This window comes from Hipposideros armiger, unplaced genomic scaffold, assembly GCF_001890085.2.
Source record: "Hipposideros armiger isolate ML-2016 unplaced genomic scaffold, ASM189008v1 scaffold_204, whole genome shotgun sequence".
Lineage (NCBI taxonomy): Eukaryota > Metazoa > Chordata > Mammalia > Chiroptera > Hipposideridae > Hipposideros > Hipposideros armiger.
In genome coordinates, this window is record NW_017731554.1 from 1387865 (window position 1) to 1401968 (window position 14104).

A 14104-nucleotide genomic window follows, 5' to 3' on the forward strand; every position below is an offset into this window, starting at 1 on the left:
CTTTACACATGACTACTTTGAAGGACAGTGTCATGGACTGAAAGTTTATGTACCCTCAAAATTCATAGGTTGAAGCTCTAACACCCAATATAATGGTATTAGAAGGTGCGGTCTTTGGGAAGTAATTAGGTTTGGGTGAAGTCACGAGAGTGGCGCCTCTAGAGGAGATTAGTGACTTTATAAGAAAAGACCAAAGATATCCATCTAGCTCTTCTCATATCTCCATCTCTCTCCCCTCCTCTGCCCGCACCCCCACCCCACAGCAAAAATATCATCAACTGCAAGTCAAAAACAGGGTTCTCACCAGGAAACAAATTAGCTGGCATCCAGGTCATGGGACTTCACCGCCTCCAGAACTGTGAGAAATAAATGTCTGTTGTTTAAACTACCCAGTTTATGGTATTTTGTTATGGTAGCCAGAGTTGAATAAGAAAGATAGCATTCACTTATTTGCATGTAAATATTTTTGTATTAAATTCAAATAAATAAAACTTTTTTTATTGCTTTACATTTAACTTTCACCTGATAAGAGATACTAATGGCTTCTGCACTTTTTTGGAAAGTGTTTTCATATACTTCTTTTGACCGATAAAAACCAACCTTGTGCGATATACAGGATGTGGATTATTCCTCCCATTTTACAAAGAAACACAGTACAGTCAGAAGTTCAGAGGTCACACCAATGACCATTTCTGATCAATCTAATTAATTTTTAAATAATTCCAGACTCCTCTCAGCCCAAACAATCTCATGTGCCTGATTTTATGTAATTTACTTTGTGAATAACACCAGAAAAAGACTCAGTAGGATACTGGTTTAACCATGGGCACAATCTTTTTCTTGTATTAAAGAGTAAAACTAAAGCTTACTCACCAAGATGTTTCATCCAAACCTCAGCACAAGATACCCACATGGCCAAAGTCAGGTCTTGCGGGTGCTCTACCATGATCTGCTATAAATAGATTTGGACCCAGAGAATGTAGACAAAAAAGACAGGATGAAGTGTACAACAGCAGCTGCCACACTTAAAAATGTTGGCGCTATTTTAAAATCCTTTGCTTTAATTTACTTTTCTGTCTGTCTCTCTTCCCTATCATCACACCCATTTTATCTAGTTTTCAATTGGTACATGAAACCAAAGGGTAGGGTGGTTGAGTATGACACAAATTATCCCGAACTGAAATTATTCTAATATGTGCTTCTATTTTATTTTATAAAATGTTTCTTTTCAAATGTGGAAATCCTCAAGGATGCATTATCCAGAAGAATTATCCAAAACTCTATCCAGAATGAATGATCTACATGCTGTTATTATATTTTAGAGCTGCATTTTTAGATATTAATATACAAATCTATTGTGTACTCTTTTGAAGAGCCTCAGTGATGAAAAAATATTTGATTTTGGAAATAGTTAATCATCTGACTAGTAAGTAAAGGTGGATGAACCAACTAGGTAATTCTGTTTGAGGTTAAATAATAAATGTGGCAGTAAAATAAAGAGACTGACTCCTTATACATCATCTACAAACTAGCTCCTCAAACACATAATGCTCTTTCCTACCTTAGGACCTTTGAACAATTGCTTCCAGCTCTTGGAATCTTTTTATAGTATGCTCTTTTTCACCCATAAAAGAGTTAAGCATCACTTACAAGAAGCCTTCCCTGAACACCCTAATGCCAGAGTGGTCTCGCTCTATATCTACATTTATCTAAATCAGTGTCATGTTTGTTTCTTTAGTAATAATTACCACTGCTTATTTTTAAATTATTATTGTTTTTATCTCTTCCTCTCAACCTGTGCTGTCCAATACAGTACCCGCTAGATACACGTGGCTATTTAAATTTGAATTCAAATAAATTATAATTAAATAAAATTAAATTAAAAATGGCAAATCAGATTTCATGAAAATTAAAAACTCTGTTCTTTGAAAGACACTGTTAAGAAAATAAAATGACAAGGCACAAAATGGGAGAAAATATTTGCAAAGCGCATTTATAATTAAATACTTTAATTCAGAATATATACGTAACTCTCAAAACTCAATAATAAGAAAACTAACAACCCAACTGAAACTGGGCAAAATATTTGAACAGGCACTTCACTAAAGATAACACATGAGTGACAAGTAAGCACATGAAAAGGTGCTCAGCATCATTAGTCATTAGGGAAATGCAAATCCAAACCATAATAAGATTCCACTTTTTACCTTCTAGGATGGCTATGATCAAAGACAGATAATAAGTGCTGGTGCGGATATGGAGAAACTGTACTCTTATACACCGCTGGTGAGAATATAAGACCATTTTGGAAAATAATTTGACAGTTTCTTTAGAAATTAAACATACGCCTAAAATATGACCCAGCCATTCAACACCTAAGTATTTACCTCAAGGAAATGAAACCAATGCAAAGCCTTGAAACCTGGAACCGACCCAAATACCCATTAATAGGTAAATGGATAAACAAACTGGTTTACTCACATGATGGAATACTACTCAGCATAAATGAACTACTAATAGCCAAAAAAACAGAGATTAATCTCAAAATAATTATATTGAATTAAAGAAGCCAGACAAAAAAGAATACACATGATTCCATTTACATAAAATTCTTGAGAATGCAAATTAATCTATAGTTGCTTAGGAATGGGGAGGGAACAAAGGGATTAACAACAGACATAAGGAAGCTTTGGGGGATAATAAATGTGTTCATTATCTTGATTGTGGTGATGGTTTCACAGGTGTATACATAGGCCAAAACTTACAGATTTACACACTTCAAATATGTAGCGTATTGTATGTCAATTATACCTCAGTGAAGCCGTTAAAATTTTTTAGCTCCTCCTCAGTTGTACCAGCCACAGTTCAAGTGCCCAGAAGCCACATGTAGCTAATGGCTATCAAATTGGACACTGTAGATAAAGGGCAGTTCCATCATCACAGAAAGTTCTGGTCAACAGTGATGCTCTAGACCAGGGGTCAGCAAACTACACTCCAGGGACCCATACTACCTGTTTTCTATATAAAGCTTTATTGGAACACAGCTATACCCACTCATTTATATATTGTCTCTGGCTGCTTTAGCATTACAATGGCAGAATAGGTAGCTGCAACAGAGACCTTATGGTCTATAAACCCAAATTATTTACTATCTGGCCCCTTAAGAAAAGGTTTGCTGATCCTGCTCTAAAGCATAAATTCTGCTCACTGCTGTACATAATTAATATTGAGTACCTAATATATAGTACTGTCCCAGGCACTGAGGAGGCAGCCTTGAACGATACAGAAAAGGTCCCTATTCTCATGGTTTTCACAATCTGGTGAGAGGTTCAGGTAACATAACAAGGAAGTAAATAACATATCAGGCATGATGAATGCTAAGATGAAAATAAAACAGAAGTTATAGAGATGATTAAGGGGCAACTTTAGGTAGTCAGGACAGGCCTCTAGGAGGACCCAAGATCTGAACAATATGAAAGAGTCAACAGTGCAAATACCTGTGGTACACACAGAGGGAATAGCAAAACCAAGGCCTCAGAATAGGAATGAATTTGATGACTTGATGTTTGAAAAATAAGGCCCATGTGGCTGGGCAATACACAAACAAGGTGGAAAAGGTAGATGAGTTCAGAGAAGTAGAGAAGGCTAAGAGAAAGAGTCTGAATTTCATTCTAAATATGATGGAAAGCCACTACAGGATTTTAAGCAGGCAAGCAACATGATAAATTTACATTTTTGAAGATTACTCTGGTACAGCTAAATGAAGACTAGGTCAGGGAAGAGTAAGAGAGGCGTTAAGACAAGTTAGGAAGTTTTCACAAAGATGCAAGTGAAAGGTGGTGGTGGTTTGGCTCGGACTACCATGGCAGCAGTGGAGATGAAATGGACAAATTCAAGGTATGTTTTGAAGTGACATTTGACTGGCTTTCTGATGGTTGTTGTAGAGTGAGGAAATGAAAATGAATTCTAGATTTTTGGTTTGAACAACTGGGACACAGTACTATGAATTACAGATATGAGGGAAAGTATAAACAGTAAGAGCTAACATTTATTGAGAGCTTATTACATTCAATATTTACTCAATTTCACATTTAATTTTCCCAATAATCTTGAGGAGGTAGGTATTATTGTTATTTTCATTTTACAAAGAGGAAACTGAAAAGGTTAAGTAACTTACTTAGGTCAGAAAGGTAGAACCAATACAATGGAGACTTGAATCTAAGTCATCACACTAAATTTGACCACATTGTATAAAACTGACTGTTTGACAGTAGTTTCTGGGAATATGAACTATATTCTAGGCAATGGCAGTAACAATGAGCTAACAGATTCTCAGAATGAGTAACATGAAAGTTGCTATTGTTCTTTAAGTCTTATTATTTAAGATCATCTTATTTTAACAGAGTATAAGATATAATTGTCATCTATATACTTTCTCCAGTATGTCTTTGATTCTCATTTTACAAACGAGAAAACTGAAACAAGTTAAGTGATTTTCTCAAGATCTCTGAGAAAGTAATGGAGCTAGAACTAAAAGCTAAGTGGACTTATTCTATACAGTGGTCTGGCCAATAAATTTGCCTTTAAAATTTTGAACATTCAGTAAGAAACACATTTTACATCACTACCCCAAATACACATACATATATGAAACAGACAAAAAGTTATACAAAATAGCCCTTACTCTTATTAATGTACTAATATTTTCCATTCTATTTCATTTTTAAAAATATTGATTGTACCTGGCAATTTAAACATTGACCCAAGCCTTAGTAATTAACATTACAACCACATAAGTAAACTTATTTTTGGAAATGTCTCATGACTCACTAAAACTACAAGATCAAAAAGGCAAAATGAAATACAAAAAAGGTCAATCTGGCAAATATTTGGAATACATGAAAACTGGTTCTTAAGAGTACAAATGGCAATAATTCTATGAGCTACACGTTGAAAATATTTTATTATTACTTTCTATTGCGAATATGGAGGGCTGAAATCAGATATGCCCATAATATTTAAAATAAGCAGAGATGCACTTTTCTGGAAAAAATAGTAAAAGTAAAGAAAACAGCTCTTCAATCTCACCCCTACCTCAAAGGAGTAAAAAGCTGTAGAAAGACCAGATTGGCAAAATCTATTCCTTAACAAAAAAAAAAAAAAAAAGGGAAAAGACTAGATTGATAATGTAACAAGCCATTATAGTTTATAATAAGGGATAGCATCTTAAGGACAATGGCTTAAGATGCAAAGCATTTATTGGACAAGTACTACCTTATAATGATCAAACCACTCTAATGCTTTGTCCCTTTGCCTGTATACACGTACTTAAGCTTAACTACGCTTAGTAAAAAAGGAAGAGAACTGTTCAGGAATATTAATCTTTGACTTTTCCTAAGTCCTTACATTTACAAGGATAAAAGTTGTTTTAAAATGTATGACAATTAGCAAACATTCATTTACCTTCCCAAATGTAGTGCTAACCTGGTAAATTCTCTCATTCTCTCTCTCTCTCTCTCTCCCCCTCCCCCCCATCTCTGAAGGGGAAAAGCAACAAGGACAAACCGCAGCCTCAATACATCAAAAGCTGAGCCGCACAACAACTGATACATCATCTAGTTCCCTCCTAGATGGCTCTGCGACACGGCCAAGGTCCTTGGGAGCTCACCTACTCTTCTAATACTCCGCGCACTGATCTCACCTCTTCAAACAGACCTCTAGCCAACCCAGAATGCTGGTGGGAAGAGTCGTGAAAAGCAGTAAGATCCGGACAATCAGGGAGCCTGCATAACCCCTTAAGGCTCTAATGATATAAATGTAAAGCATCAAGATATTCTTCTTTTCCTTTTTTTTTTTTTTAAAGAGTAGATCCCTCTAAACCCAAATTTGTTTCCAAAGAAGCTGGAAGGGCATCACCAGGACACAGCAAAAACGGCCAAATAGCAGAAGGTGTTGGGGGGAGGGGAGAAGCGAGAGCAGACATGGCTAGAAACACCCAAGTCAATTCCTCAGAGAGAACAGCAGAGGCTGGCCGCTGGCGGCCACGTGCACTTGCTAAGGGAACCCTACCAAAGAAACCTGACCCGATCGGAATCGGCACGCCGCACCGCGGCTGCGTTTATCCGAAAGGAACGCTACAAGTTGTTGCCCGCGTTCCTCCTCCCAGCTTTGACAGGGAACACGCGCGCCGCCCCCACGCCTACAGCGACACCCCAACCCCTTTCCAGCCCCGCCAGGTCCCGAGGGTTAGGGGATGAGTGCAGGGCGACCTTGGCTCTGGCGACCCTCCACCGCAGGCCACCAGCCCCACCCAGCCGGGTTCTAGGCCGAACCAAACCTCCCTGTTCCTGCAGTGTCGACTGTTCGCATCCCAAGCATACCTACAAGTCTGACCGCCACCTCCGAGACCCCGAGTCCTGCCAGGAGCGCCGCGCAGGGCGCAGGGACGCTCCCCCCGCCCCCCACCCAATCCAAAGACCGCGGAGCGCCGCGCCGCCGAGTCCAGCCGGGGGGGCTGGGCCCTGCGGGCGCAGCAGCCGGGCCGCCCGCCTACCTTCCTCGGCGCGGTTGCCGCGCTCCGCCGAACGCCGCCAGCCCTGACGACCTCGGAGCGGACTCCGTCAAGAGACAGTGAGCACTCGCGGGGCCTCGGAGGGTGGGGGGAGGGACCTATGGGCCGAGGACCCGGAGGGGCGAGGGAAACGCGATGCCCCAATCCGGGCCCTCGCGCCCCAGCTGGGGAGCTGGGCTGCCTGTCGACCCCGCCGCGGATGGAGACGGGGAGGGAGGCTGCTGGGTCCGCTCCGAGAGTGATTACGACTCTAGACGCGAAAGGCTTGGGGATGCCGGGGTGGTTCGAGGATGCCGCTGGGCGTGAGAGGGCGGGGAAGGCGGGAATGTCCGAGGACTAACGCTCCGGGCCGCGAGCCTCGAGCGTTAAATCCTCGCGGCATGCGGCTTGCGCGCCGCAGTGGCGGGCGCGGAGGGTGCGCGCGGGGAGCCGGTCGGCGGCGGCGGCGGCGGGCGCGGGGCCCCGCTCCGCGTCCTCACCTTCTTGGTGCCGGGGCCTCCTGCGATCCGAGACATTCCTGTCAGGGAGGAGGAGCGCCCCGGCTGCCCCCCTAGAGTCTCTTGCTGGGGAGACATCGCTTCCATGAAGAAGACTTTCAAGCAAATCCCAGCCCAGGAGGCTACGCGGTCATGTCCGCAAGACGGCGGCCGGAGGGGCAAGGACGCGCGGGGCAGAGGCTGCCGCCGCGCTCAAGCAGGGAGCCGGGCTCCGGATGCGGCCAGCACGCCTCCCCGTCGGGGCCATGTACCGCCGCCTGCGCTCGGTACCGCGGGCTGGAGGCAATTGCAGCGGCGACCGCCGGTCCGCGCCGCGGCTCGCCCCGCCTCGGGCCCGCCCTCTCAGCGCTGGGCTCCCCGCGCGGGGACCCGCCCCCGGCCGCCCTCCTCCCGCCGCGGCCCTCCCCGCGGCAGCCCTGGCCTGCGGTGCGCCCGGCCCGGCGTCTTTCTGTGTATATGTTAGGGCACAGGCGACCGACTGACCTTCTGAATCCGGCACTTCGAGTGGGTTCAGCGCAAAGGAGCTCACGGGTTTGTGTCTTGAACCGGGGCCTCTAGCGCGCCTTTCCCGCCGCCCAGACCACTAGCACAGATCCGATCCCATCCCTTCCCGCGCTGCGCCCGCGGGGGAAAGCGCCGCTGCAGCGCGTTCATCCGCGCAGCTGTGGCGACTTCAGCCTGAACCGAGGAGTTGCAGTGATTTCTGCCTCGCTTTCAGTGGACTGCAGAGGGGTCTCCCCACCCCCTACCCCACCCCCACCCGGAGGCCTCAGGATGGAGTTGCACGTCGCAGAGTGCTGCGGCTGTACGAATTTGGACGCCCACAGCATCGCCTGACCTCTTGTGCAATCCCAAACGTTAGCCTGTCCGGGTCACCCTCCTTGGCTTCTGCAGCCATCAGTCAGCAGCTCCTGCACAATTTGCACCAGCGGTTTCCGCTGTCTGCGGGCGGCAGAGACCCGGGCATTCCAAACGTCAAAACGCACTAAAGGAAAATGTAGGCAGAGAGAGGACTCTGAAATTTGGCTTAGCTATTGAGCAGGCTACAATATGTGGAAGTGTTTATCAGATATCTGCGCTGAGAGCATAACTTCCTGTCAGCTCAAATAGTGGCAAATTTTTTTAAGGCCAGAGAATAATCAGAGGGAGGGGATTTGGAGCCGACCCGGGTTGAGTTGAGTGTTGCTGCACTTTGCAGGACTGGATGACTGATGCGGATGATTCGGTAGGTGGCATTCTTCCCTTGGAGTCAGGACTACATAAAGCGAGGATTAAGTGCTGAAGGACACCACTCGATGATAACGAGGTTGTTGAAGGAGGTTTGTTTTTGTGGCAAGAAAAAAAAAAAAGATCAAGGTTCCTGCCTGGTTGGGCTGTTATCAGGACAGGTTATAGAAGAATAGGGCTCTGGCAGGCTCTGTTCCAAGCAGGAGATGCTGTCCAAAACATACACACACCCACACACCACCACAACCACCAAACCCCAGAGCTGTTTATTGTGGAAGTAATGGGGAGAAAATGTTCCAGCCCATTTTAAGCCTTGTCCACATCACATTGTTTAAAGTAGGCTTACACAGCCTTTATAAATCATGCATATATATAATTATATAAATCGTGCTAATATAGAGATATGTATATATTTATACAGAAATAGAAAGAAATATATATTATATATTACATTATACATATATTACATTTATATACACACACACACACACACGCACACACACAATTTTTCAGGGTAATCCTCTCTTTGCTGCTTAGACCCACGTACAGTGACAGGACTTTTCACCCACTATAGAGGTTATCGTGAATTTTACACTGCAGAGGGCTTTGCAGTTTCTCTCATTCCTCGTTGAAGCCATCCTATTATGATTCATATCATGAATGGACGATCCCAATTTTCCTTACTCTGCTTGATTTTTAAAATTTATTTATTTTCAATTACAGTTGACATCCAATATTATATTAGTTTCAGGTGTACAGCATAGTGGCAAGATATTTATATAATTTAGGAAGTGATTCCCCCCCATTAGTTTAGTACTCACCTCACACCTTATACATAGTCACCACAATATTATTGACCCCTATACTGCATTCTACATCCCCTTGACTATTTCATAACTACCAATTTGTACTTCTTAATCATTTCATCTTTTTCATGCAGCCATCTGTATGTCATCTTTGGAGAAATGTCTATTCAGATCCTCTGCCCATTTTTTAATTGGTTGGTTTGTTTTTTTGGTGTTGAGTTGTATGAGTTCTTTAAAAACTTTGGATATTAACCGCTTATCAGATGTATCATTGGCAAATATCTTCTCCCATTCAGTAGGCTGTCTTTTCATTTTATTAATGGTTTCCTTTGTTGTGCAAAAACTTTTTAGTTTGATGTAGTCCCACTTGTTTATTTTTTCTCTTGTTTCCCTTGCCCAAGGAGCTAAATCAGAAAAAATATCACTAAGAGCAATGTCAGTGAGTTTACTGCCTATGTTTTCTTCTAGGATTTTTATGATTTTGGTCTTACAGTTAAGTCTTTAATCCATTTTGAATTTATTCTTGTATATGATATAAGAAGGTGGTCCAGTTTCATTTGATTTTCCATGTATCTGTCTAGTTTTCTCAACACCATTTATTGAATAGACTGTCTCTATCCTACTGTATGTTCTTGCCTCCTTTGTCATAGATTAAATGACCATGTAGTCGTGGGTTTATTTCTGGTCTCTCTATTCTGTTTCATTGATCTATATGTCTTTTTAATGCCTGTACCATGTCATTTTGATTACTATAGCCCTGTAGTATAGTTTGCTATCAGGCAGCATGATACCTCCATTTGTGTTCTTCTTTCTCAAGATTGCTTTGGCTATTCAGGGTCTTTTGTGGTTTCATATAAGTTTTAAGATTATTTTTTTCAGTTCTGTGAAAAATGCCATTGGTATTTTGATAGGGATTTCATTACATCTATAGGTTACTTTGGGTAGCATGGACATTTTAACAATGTTAATTTTTCCTATCCAACAGCAAGATATATGCTTCCATTTATTTGTATTTTCCTCATTTTTTTTCTTCCATGTCTTATAATTTTCCAAGTCTTTTGCCTTTTTGGTTAAATTTATTCATATATACCGGGGGTACCAAAAAAATGTATACACATTTTAAGAGATGGTCAGCGTTGCTCAAGCAGTAGTTTGCCATAATCAGAAGTGTCTGGATGCTGATGGTAACCACTTTGAGCACCTCTTGTAATTGCAGAAGTCAAATGTGACTTGTATTCAGTTTTTGTTATCAGTATATTTTGAATGTTACAACTTTAATACAGTTTTTTTCTTTCTTAAAATGTGTATACATTTTTTTTGCATCGTGTGTGTGTGTGTGTGTGTGTGTATTTAATGCAATTGGAAATGGGGTTGTTATTTAAATTTTTCTTTCTGATATTCATTATAGGTGTATAAAAATGCAGTTGACTTCTGAATATTGATTTTGTATCCTGCTACTTTACTGAATTCATTTATCAGTTCTAACAGTTATTGGGTGGAAACTTCAGAGTGCTCTAGGTATACTATCATGTCATCTGCAATTAGTGACAGTTTTAGTTCTTCCTTTCCGATTTGGATGCCTTTATTTCTTTTTCTTGTCTGATTGCTGTAGCAAGGACTTCCAGTACGATGTGAATAAAAGTGGACGTCCTTGCCTTGTTCCTGATCTTAAGGAGAACGCTTTTAGCTTTTTCCTGTTGAGTGTGAGGTTTGCTTTGGGTTTGTCATATATGGCCTTTATTATGTTGAGGTATATTCCATCTATTCCCACTTTGCTGAAAGTTTTTGTTATCATAAATGGATGCTGGATTTTGTCAAATGCTTTTTCTGCATCTATTGATATCATCATATGATTTTTATCCTTTACTGTGTTTATGTGGTTGTGTGGACCCAGCTGTCAGGGCCCCCTAGTGTTGGAAGCCGTTGACAGGCTTTGGAGGTGGGCCAGCCTGGCCCCTCCCCTCTGAGCAGGACAGAGGGGAAGACAGGCTGGTGCAAGATCGCTTGTAAGTTTAATGTATGTGTAAGTTTCGTGTAAGTTTCTCCCTAGTGCGCGTGTGTTGTTGGCACCATGCCACTATTGTTCATGTGTGTATATAAACCCTGCTTCCATTTTGATCGCTCTCTCTGGCCCTGGCCTCAGATGAATAAAGAGCTGTTGCTGCATTTATGGCACAGCTGCCATGTGCTTTCTTTCGTTTGGGCATCTCACCACCAAAATGGTCCCTGGTTGACACACTCAGACCCAACAGTGGTGTATCATGTTAATTGATTTACAGATATTGAAACAACCTTGCATCCCAGGAATAATAACTATGGTGTTTGATTTTTAAAAATATGTTGTTGAATTTGGTTTGAGAATATTTTGCTGAGGATTTTTGCATCTATGTTCATCAGGGATATCATCCTATAATTTTCTTTGTTCGTAATGTCTTTGGCTTTGGAATCACAGTAATTGTTACCTCATAAAATGAGCTTGGAAGCTTTGGGTGAATTTTTTGGAATAGTTTGAGAGGTATAGGTGTTAATTCTTCTTTGAAAGTTTGGTGAAATTTACCTGTGAAGCCATCCGGTCCAGGACTTTTGTTTGCTGGGAATTTTTTGGTTACTGATTTGATTTCGTTAGTAGTAATTGGCCTGTTCAGATGTTCTGTTTCTTCTTGATTCAGTCTTGGAAGGTTGTATTTTTCTAGAATGATCCATTTCTTCTAGATTGTCCCATTTGATGGCACATAATTGTTCATAGTATTTTCTTATAATTCTTTGTATTTCTGTGGAGTCTGGTTAAAGGTTTATTGATTTTGTTTATTTTTTACAGAGAATCCGCTCTTGGTTTCATTGATCTCGTATTGTTTTTTTTAGACTCTATTTCGTTTATTTCCTCTGTGATCTTTATTCTTTCCTTCCTTCTATTCACTGTGGGCTTTTTTGCTGTCCTTTTTCTGCTTCTTTAAAGTGTAAGGTTAGGTTGTTTATTTGACATTTTTCTTGTTTCTCAAGGTAGGCCTGTATTGCTATGAATTTCCCTCTCAGGACTGCCTTCGCTATGTCTCATAGATTTTGGGTCATTGTGTTTTCATTTTAATTTGTCTTAATGTATATTTTGATTTATTCCTTGATTTCTTTGTTGACCTATTCATTATTTAGTAGCATGTTATGTAGCCTCTATATGTTTTTGTTTTCAGTTTTTTTCTTGTAATTTATTTCTATTTTCATACAATTTTGGTTACTAAAGATGCTTGATATGATTTCAACCCTCTTAAATTTATTTAGACTTGTTTTGTGGCCTAACATGTGTCTATTTTGGAAAAGTTCCATGTGCACTTGAAAAGAATGTATATTCTGCTGCTTTGGGGTTAAATGGTCTAAAAAAATTTCAATTAAATCCATCTGGTCTAATGTGTTATTTAAGGCCGCTATTTCCTTGTTGATTTTCTGTCTGGAAGGTCTGTCCACTGGTGTCAATGGGGTTTTAAAATACTGTACTATGACTGTACTACTGTCATTCTCTCCCTTTATGTCAGTTAATATTTGCTTTATATATTTCCGTGCTCCTATATTGGGTGCATAAATGTTTATAAGGGTTCTTCTATCCTCTTGTTCAATTGATCCTTTAATCATTATGTAATGTCCTTCTTTGTCTCTTATAGCTTTTGTTTTCAAGTCCATTTTGTCTCATGTAAGTTCATGTAAGTATGGGTACCCCAGCTTTTTTTTTTTTTTTTGCATTTGCATGAAATATTTTTTCAAACCCTTTACTTTCAGTTTGTGCGTGTCTTTTGATCTGAAGTGGGTCTCTTGTAGCCAGCGTATGTATGGGTCTTGTTTTCCTATCCATTAAGACACCCTATGTCTTTTGATTGGAGCATTTAATCCATTTACATTTAAAATAATTATTGATAGGTATGTAGTTACTGCCATTTTATTATTCATATTTATGGTTTCTCCTCCTCCCCCTCGCCTCTTTCTTCTCCTCCTCTACCTTTTCTTCCTCTTTCTTTTCCTTCTCCTTCTCTCCCTCCTCCCCCTCCCCTCCTCCTCCTCCTCCTCCTCCTTTTTCTTCTTCTTCTAGTCCCTTTAACATTTCTTGTAATACTGGTTTGGTGGTGATGAACTCCTTTAGCTTCTTCTTGCCTGGGAAACTTTTTATTGCCTTCAATTTTAAACAACAGCCTTGCTGGGTAGAGTAGTCTTGGTTGTAGGTCCTTTCTTTTCATCACTTTGAATATTTCGTGCCAATCTCTTCAGTCCTGCAATCAACTGTATTATGGGAGCTCCTTTTGTAGGTAACTAACTGCCTTTCTCTTTCTGCTTTTAATATTCTCTTTGTCTTTAACCTATGGCATTTTAATTATTATGTTTTTTGGTATGGACCTCTTTGGGTTTATTTTGTTTCATACTCTCTCTGTGCTTTCTGCAATTGTATGTCTATTTCCTTTGCCAGGTTAGGGAAGTTTTCAGTCATTATTTCTTCAAATAGGTTCTCAATCTCTTGCTTCCTCTACCTTCCTTCTGTTGTCCCTATTATGTGTATGTTGTCTTGCTTAATATTGTTCCAGAAGTCCCTTAAACTATTTTCATTTATTTTTGTTTTCTTTTGGTGTTTTGATTGGGTGTTTTCTGCAACTTTTTCTTCCAAGTTGCTGATTTGATCCTCTGCTTCATCTAATCTGCTGTTGATTCCTCGTGCATTCTTCATTTCAGTTATTATATTCTTCATTTCTGACTGATTCTTTTTTATGGTTTCTATGACCGTTTTAAGCTAGCTATCTCTTTGTTGAAGTTCTCACTTAGATAATTGAGCATCCTTGTAACTAGTGTTTGAACTCTTTATCTGGTATATTGCTTGCCTCCATTTTCTTTAGTTCTTTTTTTTTAAGATTTTTTTTTTAAATTGGGGAATTGGGGGATGGGAACAGCACTGGGGAATTGGGGGAAGGGGAACAGACAAGTTGCTGTCCCTTTGCTCTTCAATCTAGTTGTGGAGGACGTTGCTTCACTGG

General features: G+C 40.8%; 1 protein-coding gene and 1 long non-coding RNA gene across 12 annotated transcripts in view; one reads left to right on the top strand and one right to left on the bottom strand.

Moving 5' to 3' along the window:
* Positions 1-8193, bottom strand: part of ARHGAP20 (Rho GTPase activating protein 20) — a 139397-nt gene extending 131204 nt beyond the window's left edge. For 3 of the 11 annotated variants that reach the window (XM_019653672.1, XM_019653663.1, XM_019653666.1), the window contains exons 1-3: positions 7552-7780; positions 874-952; positions 305-356 (exon numbers count right to left, since the gene is read on the bottom strand). In XM_019653672.1, the coding sequence (XP_019509217.1) occupies positions 305-335 (31 nt within the window). In that variant the 5' untranslated portion in view covers positions 336-356; positions 874-952; positions 7552-7780. Of the gene's footprint in view, positions 1-304; positions 357-873; positions 953-5701; positions 5720-6380; positions 6477-6553; positions 6896-7050; positions 7363-7551; positions 7781-7906 lie in introns of those variants that run through there. The other 8 variants (XM_019653668.1, XM_019653665.1, XM_019653667.1 and 5 more) reach the window with 8 other exon arrangements.
* The window catches only part of LOC109388711 (uncharacterized), a 106103-nt gene continuing 98567 nt past the window's right edge, over positions 6569-14104 (top strand). Inside the window, exon 1 of the long non-coding RNA XR_002125251.1 lies at positions 6569-6630. This is a non-coding gene — a long non-coding RNA (uncharacterized LOC109388711). The remainder of the gene's footprint in view (positions 6631-14104) is intronic.